This window comes from Triticum dicoccoides, chromosome 6B (genome assembly GCF_002162155.2).
Source record: "Triticum dicoccoides isolate Atlit2015 ecotype Zavitan chromosome 6B, WEW_v2.0, whole genome shotgun sequence".
Classification (NCBI taxonomy): domain Eukaryota; kingdom Viridiplantae; phylum Streptophyta; class Magnoliopsida; order Poales; family Poaceae; genus Triticum; species Triticum dicoccoides.
This window is the reverse complement of record NC_041391.1, coordinates 51349380-51371979: the sequence shown is the minus strand read 5'-3', so window position 1 is coordinate 51371979 and position 22600 is coordinate 51349380. Positions and strand designations below refer to the sequence as shown.

Genomic DNA, 22600 nt, shown 5'->3' with positions numbered 1-22600 from the left:
CGAATGAAGACTGGAGGGGCCTTGTTAAACACTGGTCTGATCCGAAGTATCAGGTACGTTATATATATATATATATATATATTTATATATATATATATATATATATATATATATATATATATATATATATATATATATATATATGTGTGTGTGTGTGATCAGATCACATGTTGAAGTCCTATTGACGCATGTGCCACACAAATATATCTTCTTGTAGGTGAACTGTTCAAAGAACAAGGCCAACCGTACGAAAATGAAATTCCAACAGACGACGGGATCTCGTAGCTATATTGCACACTGCGAGGCTCTTGTAATTAGCTGTTGTTTCACTCTTTTCGCTGTACCATATTATCAGATCTATATTGACTTGTTCGAAATGCAGAGGAAAGCCCGCAAGGACCCAAAAGTACCTGAACCAAATGTTGTGGAAATCTTCAAGGACTGTCACACCAGCAAGAAGAAGGGCATGACTACACCAGTCAAAGCCGCTGTTATAAGTCCTTAATCCTCATGCCTTTTAACTACTACTTACTCTCAGTTGTGCCTTGAATTATATGGTTTGCAGCCAATGTCTATTACTCTTTTCAATTTTATACACAATTGTCTTAGCGTATCATTGCACCTTACAAGGTTTAAAAGGGAGGAGTGATGTTCCTTTGATCTTGACCCGTAATCTAGTTCCGTGCTAGACTTGCCCACACAACGATACAATTGCCTGTTTGTCTGTTCTCAGTTGTTTTGTGATATGAATGATGCCATACTATGCTTACCGTATTATAAACTTTGTCTCTTTATCCTTAGCCCTCAATACAATGTGAAGAAATAGACAATACATTAGCGATGGTACATGGTCATATGTTTGGAACCTAGTTTTATTATGTACTTTGCAATAAAATACAACTAATATTTTACATGGGTTCACCAGAATAAGTTTTGCATATAGACCAAAGCTATTTTGTTTGGTTTTGCTGCCTCCTTAATATCTTTTGTTCTGGTACTACTAATGTAAAACCTCAACTTTTCAGCGAGCTATGAAAAAAATGGTGGAACCGCCACCTTCTAAAGGTGGCGAGGCAACTATAACCGCAATGTCAGCCCTTGCTGCAGTGGGTCAGTACCTGTCCACTAACAGTGCCAAAAGCACGTTCCTGCATAATACTGGGTTGGTTATTAAGGAAATATCGTCCAAACTGCCTCATGATCAAGATATGCAAGCTCAAAGCAATGTTGTATCTGCGCTCCAGACACAAGTCCCCCTAATAGAGGCCCTTTGTGAAACAAGGAGAAACATTACTCAATGTCGTCAAGATATGCATGCTTTTGAAACCAGACTATCAGACATTTGCTATGTTGTTCAGGAGCCTAGGGGAAATGAAGGTGAGGGTTATGGTGCTCCATCAGACAATACAGCATGAAAACGTAACAATCAGGTCAAATGAACCGAGCTTCTGAACTTCTGGTGGTGCATTTATCTGCTAGACTGTTAAGTTTTATGCCAACCTTCCTTTTGTTATATAGTTGTAATTTATTTTGGTGCGATACAAAATGTATTCTTAACGTGCAGCCACCGACTGAAGAAAACAGCAAGCCATTTTTGTATAGTGTAGGGTGTTCCCTATATTTGCACTGGTGGCGATCTTTGATGCTGAGTGGATGTAATCTGTGCAATCGCCTTAATAGCCTAGCGTTAGTTTCGGCCTTATTTATTTCCTAGTCTTCTTTTTCCCTGGTTTGCTAGTGGCCGCAACTACCCATGGGCCATATACGGGCCGTAGGATCCATGGGTCTCCTACGGGCCGTCGACAAATGGGCCTGTAATCGGTGGGCCTCGGGCCGTCGATAAATGGGCCTGTAATCAGTGGGCCTCGGGCCATCGGATAAATGGGTCTACATGGACCGTAATCGGGCGTAATTGGTATCGGCCCAGCACGGTAACGGGCCGTTAATAGGCCGTAGGACTGCAAAAGCTTAATTTTGTCACGGGCATAACGGGTGGTTAATGGGCCAGAATATAGGATGGGCTGCCCAGAAACGGGTCGACTCTTGCCATGGGCTGAATTTGGCCCATTAGAGTTACAGTACAGTAACGGGCCGACTCTTGCCATGGGCCGAATTTGGCCCATTTGTGGAACATGCCAGTAACGGGCCGACTCTTGCCATGGGCCCAATTTGGCCCATTAGGGGAGCAGGCCAGTAACGGGCCAGAAGTAATCGAGGGCTGAAAAGGAGCCCAAGAACATATGGGCCATCAATAGGCCGAAAGCTAACACGGGCTGGAAACGGCTGAGGGAGTCCTGGATAAGGGGGTATCCGTACAGCCGGACTATATTCATCGTCCGGACTATAGAAGCGTCAAGATACATGACTCAAGACTTCGGCTCGTGTCCGGATGGGACTCTCCTTTGCATGGAGGACAAGCTTGGCGATCCGGATATTATGCTTCCTTCCTTGTGACCGACTCCATGTAAACCCTAGCTCTCCGGTGTCTATATAAACCGGAGAGGATGGTCCTTAGAAGGCCGATCACAATTACAATCATACCATCATAGGCTAGCTCTTAGGGTTTAGCCTCTACGATCTCGTGGTAGATCTACTCTTGTCCTACTCATATCTTCAATATTAATCAAGCAGGAAGTAGGGTTTTACCTCCATCGAGAGGGCCCGAACCTGGGTAAACATTGTGTCCCTTGCTTCATGTTACCATCAGCCTAAGACGCACAGATCGGGACCCCCTACCTGAGATCCGCCGGTTTTGACACCGACATTGGTACTTTAATTGAGAGTTCCTCTGTGCCATCGCTTCAAGGCTTGATGGCGTCTTCAATCGTCAACAACACAGTCCAGAGTGAGACTTTTCTCCCTGGACAGATCTTTGTGTTCGGCGGCTTCGCACCGCGGGCCAATTCGCTTGGTCATCTGGAGCAGATCGACAGCTATGCCCCTAGCCACCAGATCAGGTTCGGAAACTTGAACTACACGGCGGATATTCGCGGAGACTTGATCTTCGACGGGTTCGGGCCTGTGCCAGGAGCGCCGGACAGTCACGACGAGACGACCTAGACCTGCTGTCGGACAATGCTCGGAACATCATCCCTGCAATAGCCCCGGATCTAAATCAGGAACAGGCTGCGTTGCCTGAGGATGGAGGGATGGACCCCACCCCGCAGGCCGCATGCTCATCGGCGGTGGAGCCGAACACAGGTCACATCTCTGTGGAGGCCTGTAACCCTGGGCCCCCGGACTCATATCCGGTTGTTGGTTCACGTCCGCCCACTCTCGAGCCAGCCGAGCCAGGTTGGGCTCCGGTAATGGAGTTTACCGCTGCGGACATCTTTCAGCACTCGCCTTTTGGTGACATGCTGAACTCACTAAAGTCTCTCTCTTTGTCAGGAGGCTCTGCGCCGAACTATGTCCGGCTTGAGTGGGAACCAGGTGTCGAAGGAATTCGCTGCCCACCCACCACCCACTTTGTCGCCACGATCGATGATTTAACCGACGTGCTCGACTTCGACTTTGAAGACATCGATGGTATGAACGACGATGCAGGAGACGTACAGGAGCCACCGCTCACAGGACGGTGGACAACCACCTCTTCATACGATATATACATGGTGGACACTCCGAAAGAAACCAATGGCGATGAGGCAACGGAGGATAACCCCTCCAAGAAGAAAGCAAAGCATGGGCGTCGCCCGCGCCGCTCCAAGCCCCGCCAAGGCAATACCGGCACCGGAGACGAAGACAATCCGGACGGTGCCGACAATGAATACAACCCCGAACAGCCCGCCTTCGAGCAGGCCGAATAGGAAGATGGGCATGATAGCCCGGATGAACAGGCGACAGACAGGTATCTGGATGAGGACAACTACATGACCCTCTCTGAAGACGAGATTAGCCTCGGCGACGACGAGTTCGGCGTACCCGAAGACCCCGCAGAGCAGGAGCGCTTCAAGCGCCGGCTTATTGCCACTGCAAGAAGCCTGAAGAAGAAGCAGCAGTAGCTTCAAGCTGATCAAGATCTGCTCACAGATAGATGGACAGAAGTCCTGGCAGCCAAGGAATATGGACTCGAGCGCCACACGACTGACCGGCCGCCTCGAGGTCGGGATAAATTGGCATATCAGCCCCGAATACCAGCCCCCACCCCCGCGCCGGTTTACCACGGCCCGGGGCAATACTCAGGACCTGCACGATAAACTGGATAACGCTGCAGGACAACCAAGATCGACCTACGGATCACGGGGGCGCACCGCAGCACATGATGATGACCGTCATACCGGAGACACTACCAGCAAATCCGGCCGGGCCGAATATAACCAGTCAGACGCAACCGGACTGCGTCATGACATAGCCCGGCACAGAGGCGCCGCACACCCCCTTTGCTTCACCGATGAAGTGATGGATCATGAATTCCCAGAAGGGTTCAAACCCGTAAACATCGAATCATACGATGGCACAACAGACCCCACGGTATGGATCGAAGATTTCCTTCTCCACATTCACATGGCCTGTGGAGACGATCTACATGCCATCAAGTATATTCCCCTTAAGCTCAAAGGACCCACCCGGCACTGGCTAAACAACCTGCCCGCAAATTCCATTGGCAGTTGGGAAAACCTGGAAGACGCATTCCGTGACAACTTCCAAGGCACATATGTGCGACCTCCGGATGCCGATGATTTGAGCCACATTACTCAACAGCCCGGAGAATCAGCCAGGAAATTCTGGACTCGGTTCCTAACTAAAAAGAACCAAATAGTCGATTGTCCGGACGCCGAAGCCCTAGCGGCCTTCAAACATAATATCTGTGACGAGTGGCTCGCCCGACACCTCGGCCAGGAGAAACCCAAATCTATGGCAGCTCTCACGACACTAATGACCCGCTTTTGCGTGAGCGAGGACAGTTGGCTGGCTCACAGCAGCACTACGCCACATTCTGGCACGTCAGACGTCCGTGACAACAATGGCAAGCTACGGCGCAACAGACACAAGCGACGGAACAACGGCGACAACACCGAAGACACGGCGGTCAATGCCGGATTCAGCGGATCCAAATCCGGTCAGTGGAAGAAGCCATTCAAACGCAACAATCAGGGACCGTCCAGTCTAAACCGTATACTGGAGCGCTCGTGCCAAATTCATGGCACCCCGGACAAGCCAGCCAACCACACCAATAGAGACTGCTGGGTATTTAAACAGGCTGGCAAATAAACATCGAAAACAAGGACAAGGGGCTGCACAACGACGATGACGAGGAGCCCCGGTGTCCGAACATGGGGGGACATAAGAAATTCCCCCCCCCCCCCAGGTGAAAACGGTCAACATAATCTACGCCACCCACATCCCCAAGCGGGAACGGAAGCGAGCACTACAGGACGTCTACGCGATGGAGCCAGTCGTCCCCAAATTCAACCCATGGTCAGTTTGCCCGATCACCTTCGATCGTAGGGATCATCCTACTAGCATCCGCCATGGCGGCTCAGCCGCATTGGTTCTAGACCCAATTATAGACGGATTTCACCTCACAAGAATCCTTATGGACGGAGGCAGCAGCCTGAACCTGCTTTATCAGCACACAGTGTGCAAAATGGGCATCAATCCTTCAAGGATTAAGCCCACCAAAACCACCTTTAAAGGTGTCATTCCTGGAGTAGAGGCCCGCTGTACGGGCTCTATAACACTGGAAGTGGTCTTCGGATCTCCGAATAACTTCCGAAGCGAAGAGCTAATCTTCGATATCGTCCCTTTCCGCAGTGGTTACCACGCACTGCTCGGACGAACTGCATTCGCTAGATTCAATGCGGTACCACACTATGCATACCTCAAGCTCAAGATGTCAGGCCCGCGCGGGGTCATAACAGTCAACGAAAATATGGACCGCTCTCTCTGTACAGAAGAGCACACGGCAGCCCTTGCGGCCGAAGTACAATGCGGCCTCCTCTGGCAAACCACCAATCCGGCGACGACAACCTCAAGCTCCGTCAAGCGAGGGAGGAACACCCCGCAACAGGATCAGCAGGCACGTCAAGAGCATGACTAGCAGTCCGGCCTCCGCTCATATCCCATCAAAGCTGCATCCGTGCCACGCGTACACAATTACTCACTCAAAATACCATGGGCACAGGAGGAGGCATAGCAGTGGCTCAGTCAACAGTACGGTATCGCTTCGTAACCTTTCCATTGACCCTTAAGGACATTGCTTTAGTGAAGCTTCTCCAGAAGAGCCGGATTGTCAGACTTGCATAGGAGAGGAAACCCAGGAGGCAACAGGCTTCGGGCAGAGCAGGAAACACCCAGGTGGAATCTATTTACGATCGTTGTTCCTACTTTATCTATCTGTACGTAGCCTGCCCCTGCATAGGATATGTCAAATAATCCTATTTATCTCCGCTTAATGCATTCATTGTAAACATACACTTAAACGTATTATTCATCAATCAGAGACCATATATAGGGTCAGCTTATTATTCTTATTTGAGCATTTTTTTACAAATGTCTATTTGATTTTGCATCCGTACACTTTGGTACGCTTAGTTTGCCAGGGGCTTCTTATGACGCCCCATAATACGGCGAGACAAGTCCGAACACTTTCAACAGTGCGGCACCCCGAACTTATAGCATTATATGCATCAGCTCTGAATCATGTCTTGGGTCTACAGTTGGGATAGCCCGGCTCCCTTGTTTTGGTGCCTTACGTTCCGTTAATTCGGCTAAGGTAGCGCAGGGAGAACTACTGCGATTGTGCCCTGGTTCCTCCAGACGAACACCTCAGTAGAGAAAGCACAAAACTGACCGGCATGATGTGGCGAGAGCTGGTCGCTGTTCGAGAGGTCTTAAAATCTTTAAAGATTTTTCTGCTTTAGGCGATAATTCGGCTTTGTCCGATATAGGCGTATATAGCGCCCCAATTTGGCCTTCCAGATTCTAGGGGCTTCGCCGAAATTTAAAATTGTAGACTTCTATAGCTAAGTGAAGGTTATAAAGCCGCATAGTCCTATTGCCTTGTTCGCTGTGCTGGACACCTCCTTAAGGGACCAAACATTTGGATAAAGAGTGTCCGGGTTTTCCACGAACACCCCAGTACTAGTTACACGGGGGCGGAAGCCGACAACTGGCCTACTTTCAGAATTTGATAAACAGCCACACAAAAGGTAATATTTTAAATAACAAAAGTGCTACATAGTGCAAGTAACTTCGTCTTTAAATTACAAACATGACAGAGGTGAATTCATTCAAAAATTATGTCCTTGGTACATTCATCGGGCACGAGGCAAGCACCCTTCATAATGCCATCAGAATACTTCTCGGGAACACGATGCGGCTTGCCCTCTGGCGGCCCGTCCTTCACCAGCTTCTCCGCATCCAGCTTGCCCCAATGCACCTTCGCACGGGCAAGGGCCCGGCGGGCACCCTCAATGCAAACGGATCGCTTGATGACTTCCAGGCGCGGACAGGCATTCACCATCCGCTTGATCAGGCCGAAGTAGCTGGTGGGCAAGGTCTCACTAGGCCACATCCGGACTATGACATCCTTCATAGCCACTTCGGCCGCCTTGTGGAGTTCGACCAACTGCTTCAGTTGGTCACTCAGAGGCGTTGAATGTTCGGCCCCAGCATACTGGGACCAGAACAACTTCTCCGTTGAGCTCCCCTCCTGGGCACGATAGAACTCCGCGGCATCCAATATGTTGTGTGGCATATCTGCGAATGCCCCTGGAGAGCTCCGGACTCGGGTAAGTAAAAGAAACGCCTCCTCCACATGTTTGCTTTGCATAAAAAACTTCTTACCCGCCGCTATCTTTTTGGCCTCTTGGATCTCCTGCTGTGCCCTCTCAGCTTCGGCCTTGGCGTCTTTTATATTTGTAACGGCCTTCGCAAGCTCGGCCTCTTTTGCTTTAAGCTCATGCTCCGCGGACTCGAGCTTCTTGCCGAGCTCCTGGAGCTCTTCTTGTACTTCACCCACTCGGGCTTCTTGCTTTTGGCGCTCCTTGTGTTCCAAGGCCGCTTTGTGTTCGGCCTCGGACAGCGCCTTCTTGAGAGACGCCACTTCGGTGGTGGCCTCTGCTACCAAATCATGACGCTTCGTTGTTAGCATAATCAAATTTTATTTGTACTTTACTATATGAGAGAGGGGAATCATTCACCTTTGCTCTCCTCGAGTTGCCTCCTCGTGAGGCCGAGCTCTCCCTGCGCCTGCTCCAAGTCTTGCTTTAGGCCGGAGATTTCGGTCGTACGGGCGGCAGCGGCCAGCAGCACAGCTTGTTTATTCACATTCAAACTTACTATTAGACTCCCGCGGATTATAATTGACCCTCCATTTGGTTTTTCCTTCCAAACACCAAACAGAGTATCAGGGGCTACTACCTATCGGGTGGTAATTTCACACATTTTTACTACTTACCTCAAAGCCTGTTAGTAGGCTGGTGCACGCTTCGGTTAGTCCGCTCTTGGCAGACGAAACCTTCTGAATCACCGCACTCATTAGAGTATGGTGCTCTTCATCTATGGAAGCGCCTCGAAGCGCTCCCAGCAGACAATCCGGCGCCTCGGGTGCAACGGAAGTCTTCGATACAGACGGCCCTCCCTCCCTAACAAGGGGCTGCCCGCCTGAATCCGGAACCACTGAAGGCTCTGGGACAGTGTTCGGCTGAGAGTCCGGTCTACTTCGGCTCTCACCAACACGGCCCGCGGGGATCTTGAACCCTGCGAGTCCGACGTCTGGAACACCGCCTTGACGCGCCTCCAGGGCCACCTCCCCCATCTCTGGGAGCCTTTGGGACAACACCTCCATGTCGTCCGCAGGCCGAGGAGAAGTGGCCGCCGGGAGTGAGTTCATTGCTGACTCACTCAAGGACCCGTCCGAGGACGACACCTCGGGATGGGCCCTCACCGGACTGCATACAAGTTTGGTGTTATAACAAAACTATGAAGCAAAATTACAATGGAGTGCGAATACTTATGATCGCACTAGGGGCTTCTTCCTGGGCAGCCACCCTTCCTCACTATCGGTGGCGGTGGCGGAGCAGTCCGGAAGGGACGCTTTTCCCTTCTTGGATGTCCCAGTCTCCCCCACCGAGGCGGCCTTCCTCTTTTTCTCCCCCCAGTACGGGGAGGTGGAGTTTCTTCTTGTTTTCCCCCACTTCCGCGGGAGGAATCTGCCTCGTTGTCATCAGACGACAAGGGTATGACGGCCTTGCGACGGGGGCCTCTCCTGGTCCCCTGGTCCATCGTATCAGGCCCCAAATCCTTTCCGGATGGGGCAGCCTCCTCCTCCTCCTCTTCTTCTTCTTCCCCATCAGGGGAAGAGTGCACCTCATCATCTTCGGACGAGGCTTGCGCAACCTTACGCCGGAGACCCTTTCGGGTCCCCAGGGCCTTCTTATCGACCTTCTTCTCCGGCCCCTTGTAGGGTGCCGGGACTAGCATCTCCGTCAGGAGAGTATCAGCTAGGCTCTCTGGCGATGGATCCGGATAATCAATCTGCTCCGCTGTCTCCACCCAGTCCTGAACAAATATGCATGATTACTTAAAGGTTCCCCCACGGATATATAGGGAAGAGCCGAATCCGGTGGCAGCCCGATAACTCACCTGACTAGGAGACCACGTGGCGTGGAACCCACGGTCTTCGGATAAGGGAGGAGGTACTTTGGAGGCTTTGAACAACGCCTTCCACGCGTTTTTGTGCTTCATGCCATAGAGCCTCTGAAGCGTCTGGTGTTCGGCTGGAACGAACTCCCACAGATTAAATGCCCTCCTTTGGCATTGCAGAATCCGGCGAGCGAGCATGACCTGGATCACGTTGACAAGCTTGATTTTCTTGTCCTTCATGCCCTTGATGCAGTTTGTGAGTCCGGCCAACTCTATAGATTCGCCCCACAACAGGCCCTTCTGTTCCCAGGAGGTGGGCCGCATAGGGGTTCCAGATCAGAACTCGGGGGCCGCCGCCCAGTTGGCGTCGCGCGGCTCGGTGATGTAGAACCACCCCGATTGCCACCCCTTCACGGTTTCTGCAAAGGAGCCGTCAAGCCAGGTAACGTTAGGCATTTTTCCCACCATGGCTCCTCCGCACTCCGCTTGCTGGCCGCTCACGATCTTTGGCTTCACGCAGAAAGTTTGGAGCCACAAGCGGAAATGAGGCTTGATGCGGAGGAAAGCCTCGCACACGATGATGAACGCTGAGATGTTGAGGACGAAATTCGGGGCTAGATCATGGAAATCTAGCCCGTAGTAGAACATGAGCCCGCGGACGAAGGGGTGGAGTGGAAACCCCAGTCCACGGACGAAGTGGGCAAGAAACACAACCCTCTCGTGGGGTCCTGGAGTTGGAATGACCTGTCCACCGTCTGGTAGCCGGTGCGCTATGTCTGCGGCCAAGTATCCGGCCGCCCGAAGACTTGCAATGTTCTTCTCCTTCACGGTGGAAGCCACCATTTGCCTCCTGCTCCGGACATGTTTAGCTGTGCGGAGAAGACTTGGACTAGGGCGTTGAGCTCGGGGAGGCAAGAGTGGGCAGAGGAGGAAGAAGGCGTGGGTAAGAATGGGGAACTCTTATCCCTTTATAGAGGAGACGAAAGCGGTGCGCCTCCCCACTAGCCTGTTGAGAATCGCTTACTTCCCAAGCGCCACGATTGATGGCGCGGGGGGATTACCCATACCCGTATTGATGAGAATCCCGTGATAAGGGGACATGATCTCTGCTTTGACAAGACGTGTCAAGGAAACCGCCTCGCAATACGCGTTGTGGCTGGTTTTGAAAAAACGGTTCGAATAATGACCTGGCTGTAATGGCATGTCACGTCGTCTAAAAGTTGTCAGCTGAAGTATCATTCTCTCTACGATGGTATGTGAAGATCATTTTGCAGATCCGGACACGGCCTACGTGTTCGATAATAACCTTGGAGTATTCGGAGGAGGAACCCGCCTTGCAATGCCGAAAACAAGACTGCGTGCCGGACTCATCATCATTGAAGCCTCGTTCAGGGGCTACTGAGGGAGTCCTGGATAAGGGGGTATCCGGACAGCCGGACTATATTCGTCGTCCGGACTATAGAAGCGTCAAGATACAAGACTCAAGACTTCGGCTCGTGTCCAGATGGGACTCTCCTTTGCGTGGAGGACAAGCTTGGCGATCCGGATATTATGCTTCCTTCCTTGTAACCGACTCCATGTAAACCCTAGCTCTCCGGTGTCTATATAAACCGGAGAGGATGGTCCTTAGAAAGCCGATCACAATTACAATCATACCATCATAGGCTAGCTCTTAGGGTTTAGCCTCTACGATCTCGTGGTAGATCTACTCTTGTACTACTCATATCTTCAATATTAATCAAGCAGGAAGTAGGGTTTTACTTCCATCGAGAGGGCCCGAACCTGGGTAAACATTGTGTCCCTTGCTTCCTGTTACCATTAGCCTAAGACGTGCAGATCGGGACCCCCTACCCGAGATCCGCCGGTTTTGACACTGACAACGGCCCATGTAAATCATGGGCCATTAATGGGTACAAAGAAAATTACTATTCATTATGGGCTAGAGTCACCGTGGGCCTGTAAAGGGCCGAAAGATACGAAGGCCTCATATGGGCCGAAAGACGTCGTGGGCCATACATGGGCCGAAAGTGAAATGGGTTGGTGTTATATTCGACGGCCCACATGACGTTGTTGGGCCGATTTCCTTTAGTGCCTAACGGGCCGTGAGTTAACGGGCCGTAAAATGGGGTATTTGCGAAGAGACCGTTAACAAGCTTTTCATGGGCCAACCCATTAACTTTTGACCAAGTCAAACGGGCCGGCTTTGTAAGCTAAATGGGCCAGTGGTGGGCCGTGGCACGTGTCGACATATCATAGGCGCCTATCTGACCCACTGACAAGCTGACACGTGTTTCGTCCGGCAAATAAGAATTTTACACGTGGAAATTTCCCATTGGTCAGGGCTGTTAACAGGTTATCAGATCCAAAACCTGACCCGATAGCTTAACGGCGTTCCGTTACAGTGGATGCCACATGTCGGTCACCCTTGACGAAAGCACTTCTGTGACGCGCGATTTATCGTCATGGAAGTGGACACTTCCGTGATGATAATTTTGGTAATGTCATGGAACACTTCTACGGCAGCACAGGTATGACTATCTTGATTCTGTCATAAAATCGTCATGGATGTACATGCATGACAGAAAACGCGACCTACTGTGACAAACACGTATCATCACGGAAGTGTATTTTTTTGTAGTGCCTCAACCACTTTCTCACATCCACATATGTCCCAAACCAAAAGTCAAACTCGGCCCTACCTAATCTTTCTATCCGGCGCCACCGAGTTCTCTTGACATAGCCACTGCCAGAAACCCTAATCGAGTCGGTCTAACCGATGGGATCTCGGTCTTACCGAGATGGGCTTGCAAACTCTCTGTTGCCTATTGCAATAATTTCGGTCCCACCGAGGTATGCAATCGGTCCCACCAAGTTTGCCTGGCCAACTCTCTGTTTCGCTTATTACCCAAATCGGTCCCACCGAGTTTGTGTAATCGATCAAACCGAGTTGAGGCTTTACCCTAACCCTAGAAAATCGGTCCTACTAAGTTGATCATGTCGGTCCCACCGAAATGCCTAACGGTCACATTATGAACTAAATCGGTCTAACCGAGTTTCACGATTCAGTCCCACCGAGTTTGGTAAATTGTGTGTAATGGTTAGATTTTGTGTGGAGGCTATGTATACCCCTCCACCCACTCTTCATTCGTGGAGAGAGCCATCAGAACATACCTACACTTCCAACATACATTTTCTGAGAGAGAACCACCTACACTTGTGTTGAGGTCAAGATATTCCATTCCTACCACATAAATCTTGATCTCTAGCCTTCCCCAAGTTGCTTTCCACTCAAATCTTCTTTCCACCAAATCCAAATCCTGTGAGAGAGAGTTGAGTGTTGGGGAGACTATCATTTGAAGCACAAGAGCAAGGAGTTCATCATCAACACACCATCTATTACCTCTTGGAGAGTGGTGTCTCCTAGATTGGTTAGGTGTCACTTGGGAGCCTCCGTCAAGATTGTGGAGTTGAACCAAGGAGTTTGTAAGGGCAAGGAGATTGTCTACTTCGTGAAGATCTACCCGAGTGAGGCAAGTCCTTCGCGGGCAACGACCATGGTGGGATAGACAAGGTTGCTTCTTCGTGGACCCTTCGTGGGTGGATCCCTCCGTGGACTCGCGCAACCGTTACCCTTCGTGGGTTTAAGTCTCCATCAACGTGGATGTAAGATAGAACCACCTATCGGAACCACAGATAAAAAATCTCCGTGCCTCTCCAAATTGCGTTTGCACACTCCAATCCCATCCCTTTACATTCTTGCAATTTGCATGCTTTACTTTCCGCTGCTCATATACTCTTGTCATGCTTGCTTGATATGTATTGTGAATGTTAAAACTTGTACCAAAACTCCACTTCAACTTAAAGAGATTAAAAACTGCAACTTTTCTTTCTTAGAGTCTATTCACCCCCTCTAGACTCCTCTTCTCGATCCTTTCAAGGGAGAAATGCAGAAAACATTGTTTGGCACAAGAAGGTAAATCTTCATAGCTTAAATATATTGCATGGTTTAGCTCTTCGGGCATTCCAGATATCGACCGTATAGAATCAGCCAGAACCATCTCCCACTCACGGTGTTTTTTGTCCTTCTGACACAATAGACCTCCCATTACTTTGACTGCAAGAGGCAAACCATCACATTTCACCACAATTTGCAACCCAATGTCCCTGAGCATATCAATGTCACGTCCATCAAACTCATTTGAGATTATCTGCAAGCAGTTGAACTGATGGAGTCAATTAGAAGTGGTTTTTCCTTGAGAGAAAAAATAGCCATTTGTTAACCGCTAGTGTCAAAGCAATATTAGTCAATAATATGCTAGTGGAGAAAAAGACTCATGAAAGATTGGTTAATGTACTACCTAACTGGTAAGCGGTGTTGTTGCTGTCAACTGGGATGACTAGCATCTGAGTGGGCCTGGGCATGCTTTAGAGCGTGTTCTGATCCCCTCCACTCCTTCAAATTGGACTAGCATTTTAGGTGCTCACTACATATATTTCAAAAGTTTAACTTTCTATAAAAGGATAAAATAATGCCAAGGGAAAATAATTATTTTAGGGAACACTAGCAAAAATTAATTACTCTCAGATAGAGTTGTATTTATGTTGTTATTGGAGTATGGTTGTCCAGCTTTCATCAACCTAAATTTCATACCTATATCGAACTATTGTGCCTTCTATACACATGGTACACATGCAGACATAAGTATATGTAGTGTCCGTGTTGTATGAGTCCGTGTTATAATTTCAAAGAATAATACATAAAAGAATGTACCCAATTATTATATCTCTACTCTAAATTAAGCATGGAGTTTAGTTAGGCACCTGTTTCTTGAGCAATGACCAGGCATCCTCCTCATCTAATTTGTCCACATGGTGGTAGGGAGGCACAACTTTCATCCTTCGAGCTATTGTTTCATCTCTAGTAGTAATGAGGACACGGCTACGTGGAGCCACAACATTAGCCAAGGGTGTTCTAAGCACATCATCCCATGCTCCATGGTTCCACACATCATCTAGCACCAAGAATAGATTTTTCCCTTTCAAGGTAGTGGCAAGTATTGGCTGAAGCACAGCCAACGCCTTCTCACCACCATGTACTCCCCCCGCTTGTGTGATGATTGTCTTGAGCAATTCATCCTCGTCGAAGTCCTTGTTGATGCTCAACCATATCGTCTTCTCAAACTTGTTCAAGGCTTCGTCATTGAAGACCTTCTGGGCAAGTGTGGTCTTGCCGATACCTCCGACACCAACAATGGCGACCACCATGATGTTGGTGTTGCCGTCATTTTCACTCAACATGGTCTCAACCAGCTTTCTTGTATCTTGTTCGATCTTCTCTCCTACTACACCCGACCGGTCAAACACCCTTGACGTCTCACGTCTCTTATTGCCAGAATGAGAGTCCTGCACCTTGCTGCTATGAGCCACATAGGAACGAAGAGGGATGGAGCTGAAAGCAGCGCCTCGCTCCTTGATGGTCTCGAGGTTCTGGTTGAGCGCCTTGATGCAGGTGCCGATTTCGTGGGCATGGGAGGGATTCCGCATGCAGAAGAGCAAGGGGTTGAAGCACCCCACATCTAGTTTGGATGGACCCAGCTCCATGGCCTTGAGCTGGCAGAGGTCGAGGATGTCGGTAGCTTCATACATGGCGCGCTTGAGCTGGCCCACCTACTCTTGAACGCTCTCGTCAGTGATGTTTCTCCTATCAACATCGGCGAGGAAGTTCTTGAGGTCCCTAAGCTTGACATCCATCTTGCCGATCTCGTCTCTAACTCCAAGCAGCATGTGCACCTCTTCGGTCACCATCTCCATGAGCATGTTTTGCACGTATGATGCAAAGGCATCCAGGACCATGGCCATTTCCGCTGCATTTTGCTTGCTGCAATAAAGACCAATCAACACCACATCGTTATCACTCCCCGACACTCTGCGGCTAAGGAATAATTTACTAGTCTATATCTATATATCACTATATAGTGTGCCAATAACTTCAAATATTAGCCGTTGGATATTCTCAATCCAAGCATTATCATCCGTCAGATAATATTTTCAACTCATAGGATTCTATCACATAGCCTTCTAATTGAACCCCCAACACTATCATCTCATGTGTTCTAGAAGTATCTAGCCACATGCTTACCTATAATACTCTAACAAAAGGAGACTAGAATAATCTAGATTCTAGAGAGGCAAGAACTAAGTTGGATCTTGTCTAATACGATTCTAGGAAAGGAAATACATATTCATTCAACTATATATTTCCATGCTTTTTATATACTCCCTCCATTCATGAATATAAGTCTTTCAAGAAATTTCGCTATGGACCACATACAGAACAAAATGAATGAATCAATACTCTAAAATGCATCTATATACATCCATATATGGTTCACAATGGAATCCCTAAAAAGACTTATATTTAGGAACGAAGGAAGTACTTAGGGCCCATTCGAAAGCAGTCCACGAGCTGGCTTCCCAAAATTGCTCCGAGAAGCTGCACCGAATGCCTCCGCTTCGAGAAGCTGGCTCCGCGGAAACGAGGATTCGGTAGTGCAATTATAACGGAGACGAGAAGCTGGGCTGGCGCAGCTTCGCAAAAAGCAGAATCGGGAGTTGCACAAAATTACGGTGCTAATGCCACCGTGAAGTATACCGAGTCGAATCGTTTCCCTCGACCTGGTGGCCCGACTCCTCTGCTCGTACAGAAACGAACGCCCAAGCTCCTCCTCTGCTCTCGCAACCCTAGCCGCCGCCCCGTCACTGGCGCGCCTCCGCGCCGTCGTGCCACCATCCGCCGCGCCCCTCGGATCTACGCATAGCCCCGCAAGTCTCCTTCCATCGCCACTCGCAGCAGCCGCCCAACGTCCCCGTGCTGTCGTCTCCCCATCTGCCGGCACTTCCTCTGTTGGTCGCCGCCGGCAGCCGCACGAAGGAGAGCTCCTGGAAGGGCCTGGCCGCAAGATCCACGGCAGAGAAGCAGTTCTCCCAGCTCAAGGTGAGTAGCCACCTCCCCCCTCTTGTAGTACTCTGATTCAGTCTAGTTTGTGTTCTGTTTGTAGCCCCAATTTCTTGTGGTATGAAACTGCTGTGTGCACCTTTTTCCTATATATATGTGTAGTGCAGACTGTAGTGCTATGAATTGATTTCAGATCAAGTCAAGAATTTCCTTATGTTGGTAGTACATGTTGATGCTGGTTACTGTGTATTTCCCATTTAGTTGGGCACATAATTATATACAGATGGATGCCGATTCTTTGCTACATATTCATGCTGCTACTGCTTGTTTGAGAGATGGTAGTGATTGTTTGGACACATGATTATATACTAATGGACACTGATTGTTGCTACATGTTCATGATGCTACTGATTTTGGTATCTATTGGTGAGATGCTACTGATTGTTTGGCATATATCTCAAGGAAATATGTATCCGTAAAGTAACATCATTTTTGTATAGAAATGTCAAATGGGTCTGTCGAATGGACCGATGAGAATACTCGGATTATAGTGGAGTTGTTTGTGAAACAAGTGAAGGCTCACTACTAGGGAAAAGCCTAGCAGCAGCGTGGGTTTTGGACCTCTCAGTAGCACGGGGACAGACGCTACTAATAATGCGCTACAGCTAACATATAGCAGTAGCGCCTGTTGTCCCACGCTACTGCTATACATGAATAGTTGTAGCGCTGTTTAGACAAGGGCGCTGCTGATATTATGTGCAGCGATGTTTACCGGGAAGCGCTACTGGTAATGCGGCGCTACTGCTAAATTTTTTCCCCCTCGCTACTACTAGTTTTATTAGTTTTTTTCCTGCATATTTGTTTTTGTATTTGTTTTGTATTTGAATAGGCTTTATACAATAATCTTTAGCATATCATACACATACAAATGTAATCATAACATATACATACAATTAGTCTCATCAAATCATGTCATCATCATAATCATCATCCAACACAAAGTGGTCTCTCATCATCATCTTGAAAATAGCGATACAAATCTCGATTACTTGCAAATACATCGTCATCCATCTAAACAATGGTATACGCAAGAAGAGCTATCACTTTGAGTACATGAGTTCATATCCCTCTCTCACATTAGCGTGAACCTAAACTAACTACTGCCTGTCGCTCGGAAACCGGTACACCTGGGCCTGACACTCCGGCCACTTGTCGTATATATACTCCTGGCGTAGCACTTATTCACCATCGATGATCTATGCACCTGCATCGTCACATGAGTCGATCATATGCAACATATATAGTTGAGCAACAGAAAGAGACAGACTTGGCAAAAAATAGAAACAACATATCATAAGTATAAATAACCAAGTTCATCGTACCCCAAAATGCCCTAACTAGAGTGATTTTCGCTAGTCAAGGAGGAGGACGGTTTAATTACATCACAAATAAAGTTTCACCGTGCACAACTCAAAGTTTTGTCATACAGAAAGTATGGACTAAACGGACACATTGTCATATATCGACAATCACTCCAACATGTCGTTCCATCCATCCATGTCAGGGAGATAGTCCCCGAGCCTAGTGAAAAGCTTCAGGTCGAGACGCTGAGCGGCTACCCATGTTCGGACGTCTTCCCGCGACATTTGTCCTTCTTCGTAGAACATCCTTGTTTTTCCGACGACCTCCTTCATGATGATTTGGGCAAGTTCGCGCTGGATGTGATAGAACTCGGCTCGAAGTCGATGATCCTCGATATCTCCTACGTTCTTTGCCCATTGCAGAATATGGGCATCGCCGGATCTAGGTGACATGCGAAAGTTCTGGTGATCTCGTATGTACTCCAGCATGTGGTGTAGGACATAGAATCCATCATTAAGAGAATCGTTCGGTTGCTGGATGCAGCAGAAGTCGGTCTTATGGTCGAAGGCGACCCTGCCGCCCCTTCTCTTCTTGTCCCTGACCTCTCCACCCCTTGCTTGGTAGTAAAACATAGCACTGTCGAGAACATCCTTGATGTGGGTGTAATCCTTTTTGTGAATGTTCTTCGACGAGTCCAAATAAAGAGCGTGGGAGAATCGGGGGTATAGGATGATGAGGACGGCGCGCCCGACGCTACGCAAAATAAGTACACCTCAAATTACTTAGCCTCCGCCGTGCAAATCAATGATTGAAATCGAAGGAAGGATAGCAGCGCGGATGACTTACACGGGATGATAAGGCACGAGAATCGCCCCCTTGTCCTTATTGGCGAGCATGAAATTGACGATGTATTCCCTCGCGTATACACGGTGCTCTGCGCAGACTCCCAAGAAGCCCTCGTGCATGTAGTACGGGTCAGCGACACAGATATGAGATATCTGCTCAAACCCGATGATGTAGTTCATGTGCAAGGCATAAAGGCGGACAAACGTAAAATCCAGCTTCTTCACGTGAAACATGTCGAATATGTAATCGAATCGGAGGAAGAACTTATCCACGGGGAAGCTGTCGACGTACGACATTTGCCGCGGAACGTTAACCACATAGAGTGGGTATCTTGGATCTGTCGAGGCGATGAGGCCTTTCTCTACCTGCAGCACATCGTCATGAAGTCTCCTTAGATCGCCGAATGTGGCCTGTAGCGCTGTTGCAGGTAGGATTGGTTGACCGGGGATATGCCATTTATCCGCATCGGGGATATCTATACGGTCCTGAAGCCGAGACTGCTGAGGCGGCTGGATCATAGAATCAACGTTTTTGCCTTTCCTCGCTCTCTTCCTAGTCTTCTTTACTACCGGAAGGTCGTCCATAATACGTTGAGACGACAATTTAGGCACCAACTAATGACGCTCAAACCCTGAGGAGGCGCTAGTATAGACATACTGTTCAGCGCCACCATCGTCCTCATCCTCATCCATGGCGACGTCATCAGCGACTAATGGAGCCTCCTCGTTACCCCGTCCGCTATCACCCAACTCGACACCCGACACTAATTGGGTAGGTGGGGTGTTGATGTTCATACCTTGCTGAGGCTGCGTGCTCGTGGGTGTGCTCCCGACCGCCTCTAGATGAAGCAGACTCTTTGGCCACAACAGGACCCACCCATTGCAACAATAACCAAGCCGCCGCGGTGTCTCCTCGTCATCCACCAGTAGTATTGGAGGAGGCAAATTCTCGTGGCCCGGTTTGACACTGGCCACGGGAACCTTGAAGACGTTCGGGGGGATCGGCCGGCTGTGGAACAATGGTTCCTTCGGCTCCATTATCGTCGCCTTCCCCACGTCCACCTTCTGGTCGCCGATGGTGTACAATATGGTGCACGGGGTTTCGTTGGCCTGCAAAAAAAAGTCTGCGACGTGAGACATCCGAAAGGCAACAAAAACGGGAGATTATACATTTATATTGAAGGGGGCCGGTGTGACAGATACCGTGAGGGCGTCGAGCTCAGCCAAAGATGAAGCACCACCGAGCACGTCCGATGCGGGAGCCGGTGCGGGAGCAGGTGCGGGAGCCGGGGCGGGAGCAGGTGCTCCCAAGAAGTCAGCAAGGGGAAAGTCCTCTGCATTTTTTTCTGGATTTTGCCTTGTCCAAGTGAAAACGCCCGTCACCAAGGAAGTAGACAAATCTGCAACCACATGTTTTGCGGCAGCTACCGCTGTTGCGACTGTCTGAGATGATTTCTTCTCAACCGCAATCTCAACCTTCTTGTCGATGTTTTCTTCGGTTAACCTCCGTCTTTCCTTTCTCTCCTCCGTGGTCTCACGGTAGTACTTCTTCCATGTGGCGCCGTCTTCGACACCGTGCACGCGTCCATACGACGGTCGAGTATCCATCGGTTTTCGTTTCAATATGTTCAACACCCGGTTGAATGGAGTGTCCCACTTGGGCCTCGCCAATGCCTCAGACGGCGAGTCGCTTTCGTCCGTAATCCGGTGCTGCTCTCTCTGCAAAAGGCACAAGGATCGTTTACAAATATGACTAACGTGTGCAGTCGAATTGGTCAGAAACTAAAATTACCAACAGTCTCATGAACTCCGTAATGACCGGTGTTGTCTCGTAAACCTTCTTCACTGGGTCCCAACGGTGCCGGGCCCTCAGGACGTCACGCTCCTGCGGGACGGTGAAATCCGCCAAGGGGTCTGGGATGCCCAGACTCGCGGCTTCCGCGTCCTCCTTGGCCCATTTGGACCTCTTTCCGCCGTAACCACGACTTCCGAGGTGGTGGCTCCCAATGTTCCTCTCTTGAAGCCCCTTCATGTACTTAGACTTTTTTTGGCAGCTTCGGCCTCGCAAGCCTCCTTGAATATTTGAAACTGATTTTCCGTGATTGTCGGATTATCCTTTATAATCTCGGAGTAGGGTTCCTTCTTGTTGATGATCCTTGCTTTCACTTGAGTTTTCCAGGCGGCCAATGCGTCGCTAAACTTGGTCATGGCGTGTTTGTTTATCTTCTTTATTGCCGGGTCCTCATCTGGATCTTCATAATCCTTCTCATTCCGGCAAGGGAACAAGAATATTTGGTGAAAGTTCTTTAGGAGGGAGCTCCTCATATTTTCTATCTTCTGTAGTTTCTCATCGTTGATGGTGGCGGTTGTCCGTACGATGCAGCCTATTTGATTGTCGTAGCATCGACGCGCTTCCTCGGGCGCCTTTGGCTCAAAAATGCCGTCGTCCACCTCCGTGACCACCAATCTAGTAGTCCTAAGTTTGTTAGGAAGCCGTTGCCTCTTTGCTTTCGGTTCTACACCGGCTCTGCTCCCCGAGGCAGCACCGGTCTCAGTCTCAGTGCCGGTCTCGATGTCGGTCTGAGTCTCAACGCCGGTCTGCATGTCGGTCTCAGTCCCTGATGCCACCGGTGGGCCCAGCAACAACATCGGTTGATCGTCGGTAAGGCTAAAAAATTCGTCTGCCACCCGGTAGACGTCGTCGCAATCACTAGAACTCTGTCCTTCATCGTCGCTAGCCATGTTTCCTATGATTAAATCTAGTCAATTAATTCTAGACCTAATAAAATGAATAATGACATAAAAAGGCCTATTGTTTTGCAGGAATGTTGACTCCTTCCTTGTGCGGCAAATCCCGGGCACTCGATATGTCCTAGTTTGTAGCACAAGTCATGCCGAAATTCACGGAAAATGTCGGCATGACCTTTGCTAAAAAGTGGACAAATCGAGAACCTGAAATTTGTCGGAACAGAAATGAATCAACATTCCAGCAAAACATAGGTCACTCAGCATCATTCCCTGGAAACAGTGTTCAAATATCCCTCTTCGACACCGCAACACATGTCCAAATATACACGAGCAACCACATGTCCAAATTTCACAAGCTAATTCAAAAACAAAGTGTAGAAGAAATTTCATTTAACTACTAATAGAACAAAATTCAGTTAACTTTAGTGCTCTATAATGATGAAAGGAAAAAATTCAGTTAACTACTAATTTCATCCATTTAGGTTATTCATTTAACATCACCTAATTAACCTACTGTACCACTACTACTAGCAGCACTACTAACCTAATTAACATCTACTAGTACCACTATTGCCCTAACCTAATTAACATCTACTAGTATCACTATATACTATACAAGCAGCATCTACCCTAATTAAACCCTACTGCCCTAACTAATTTTTGTTGTAAACCAAATTTTTTGCTCTAAACTAATTTTTGCTCTAACATCTACTACTTAACATCCTTTGCTCTAAACTAATTGCTATAAACAAACTTTTGTTCTACTAATTTTTTCTCTAAAATGCAGAGAGAGAGGAGTCGGGGGGAGGGGTGGGGGACTTACAGAGAGGGAAGAGACGGTGGTGGGGAGGTGCTCGGTGACGGAGGCAGGGGTGGAGAGGGCGGGATCGGGCACGGGCAACGGCGGTCCTGGGCGGCTCGGGCGGCGGTGAGGTGGAGGGCGCCGATGGTGACGTCGAGGGCGGCGGTGGTGAGGCTGAGGGCGGCCTCGGGCGGCGGCGGTGAGGATGACGGCGACCTCAGGGGGAGACGGTGAGGTTGCAGGCGTCCACGCCGGTAAGAGACGGCGGCGAAGTCGGGCGACGGCGAATTGGGGAGACGG

The 22600-nt window shown here is 49.1% G+C and overlaps 1 protein-coding gene and 1 pseudogene across 1 annotated transcript in view; one reads left to right on the top strand and one right to left on the bottom strand.

The window, feature by feature from the left end:
* Positions 1 to 15466, bottom strand: part of LOC119320704 — a 61219-nt pseudogene extending 45753 nt beyond the window's left edge.
* Positions 15467 to 16090: 624 nt separating this feature from the next.
* LOC119320703 overlaps positions 16091 to 22600 on the top strand; it is an 8543-nt gene continuing 2033 nt past the window's right edge. Inside the window, exons 1-2 of the mRNA XM_037594675.1 lie at positions 16091 to 16117; positions 16334 to 16582. Coding sequence (XP_037450572.1) covers positions 16091 to 16117; positions 16334 to 16582 — 276 coding nt within the window. The remainder of the gene's footprint in view (positions 16118 to 16333; positions 16583 to 22600) is intronic.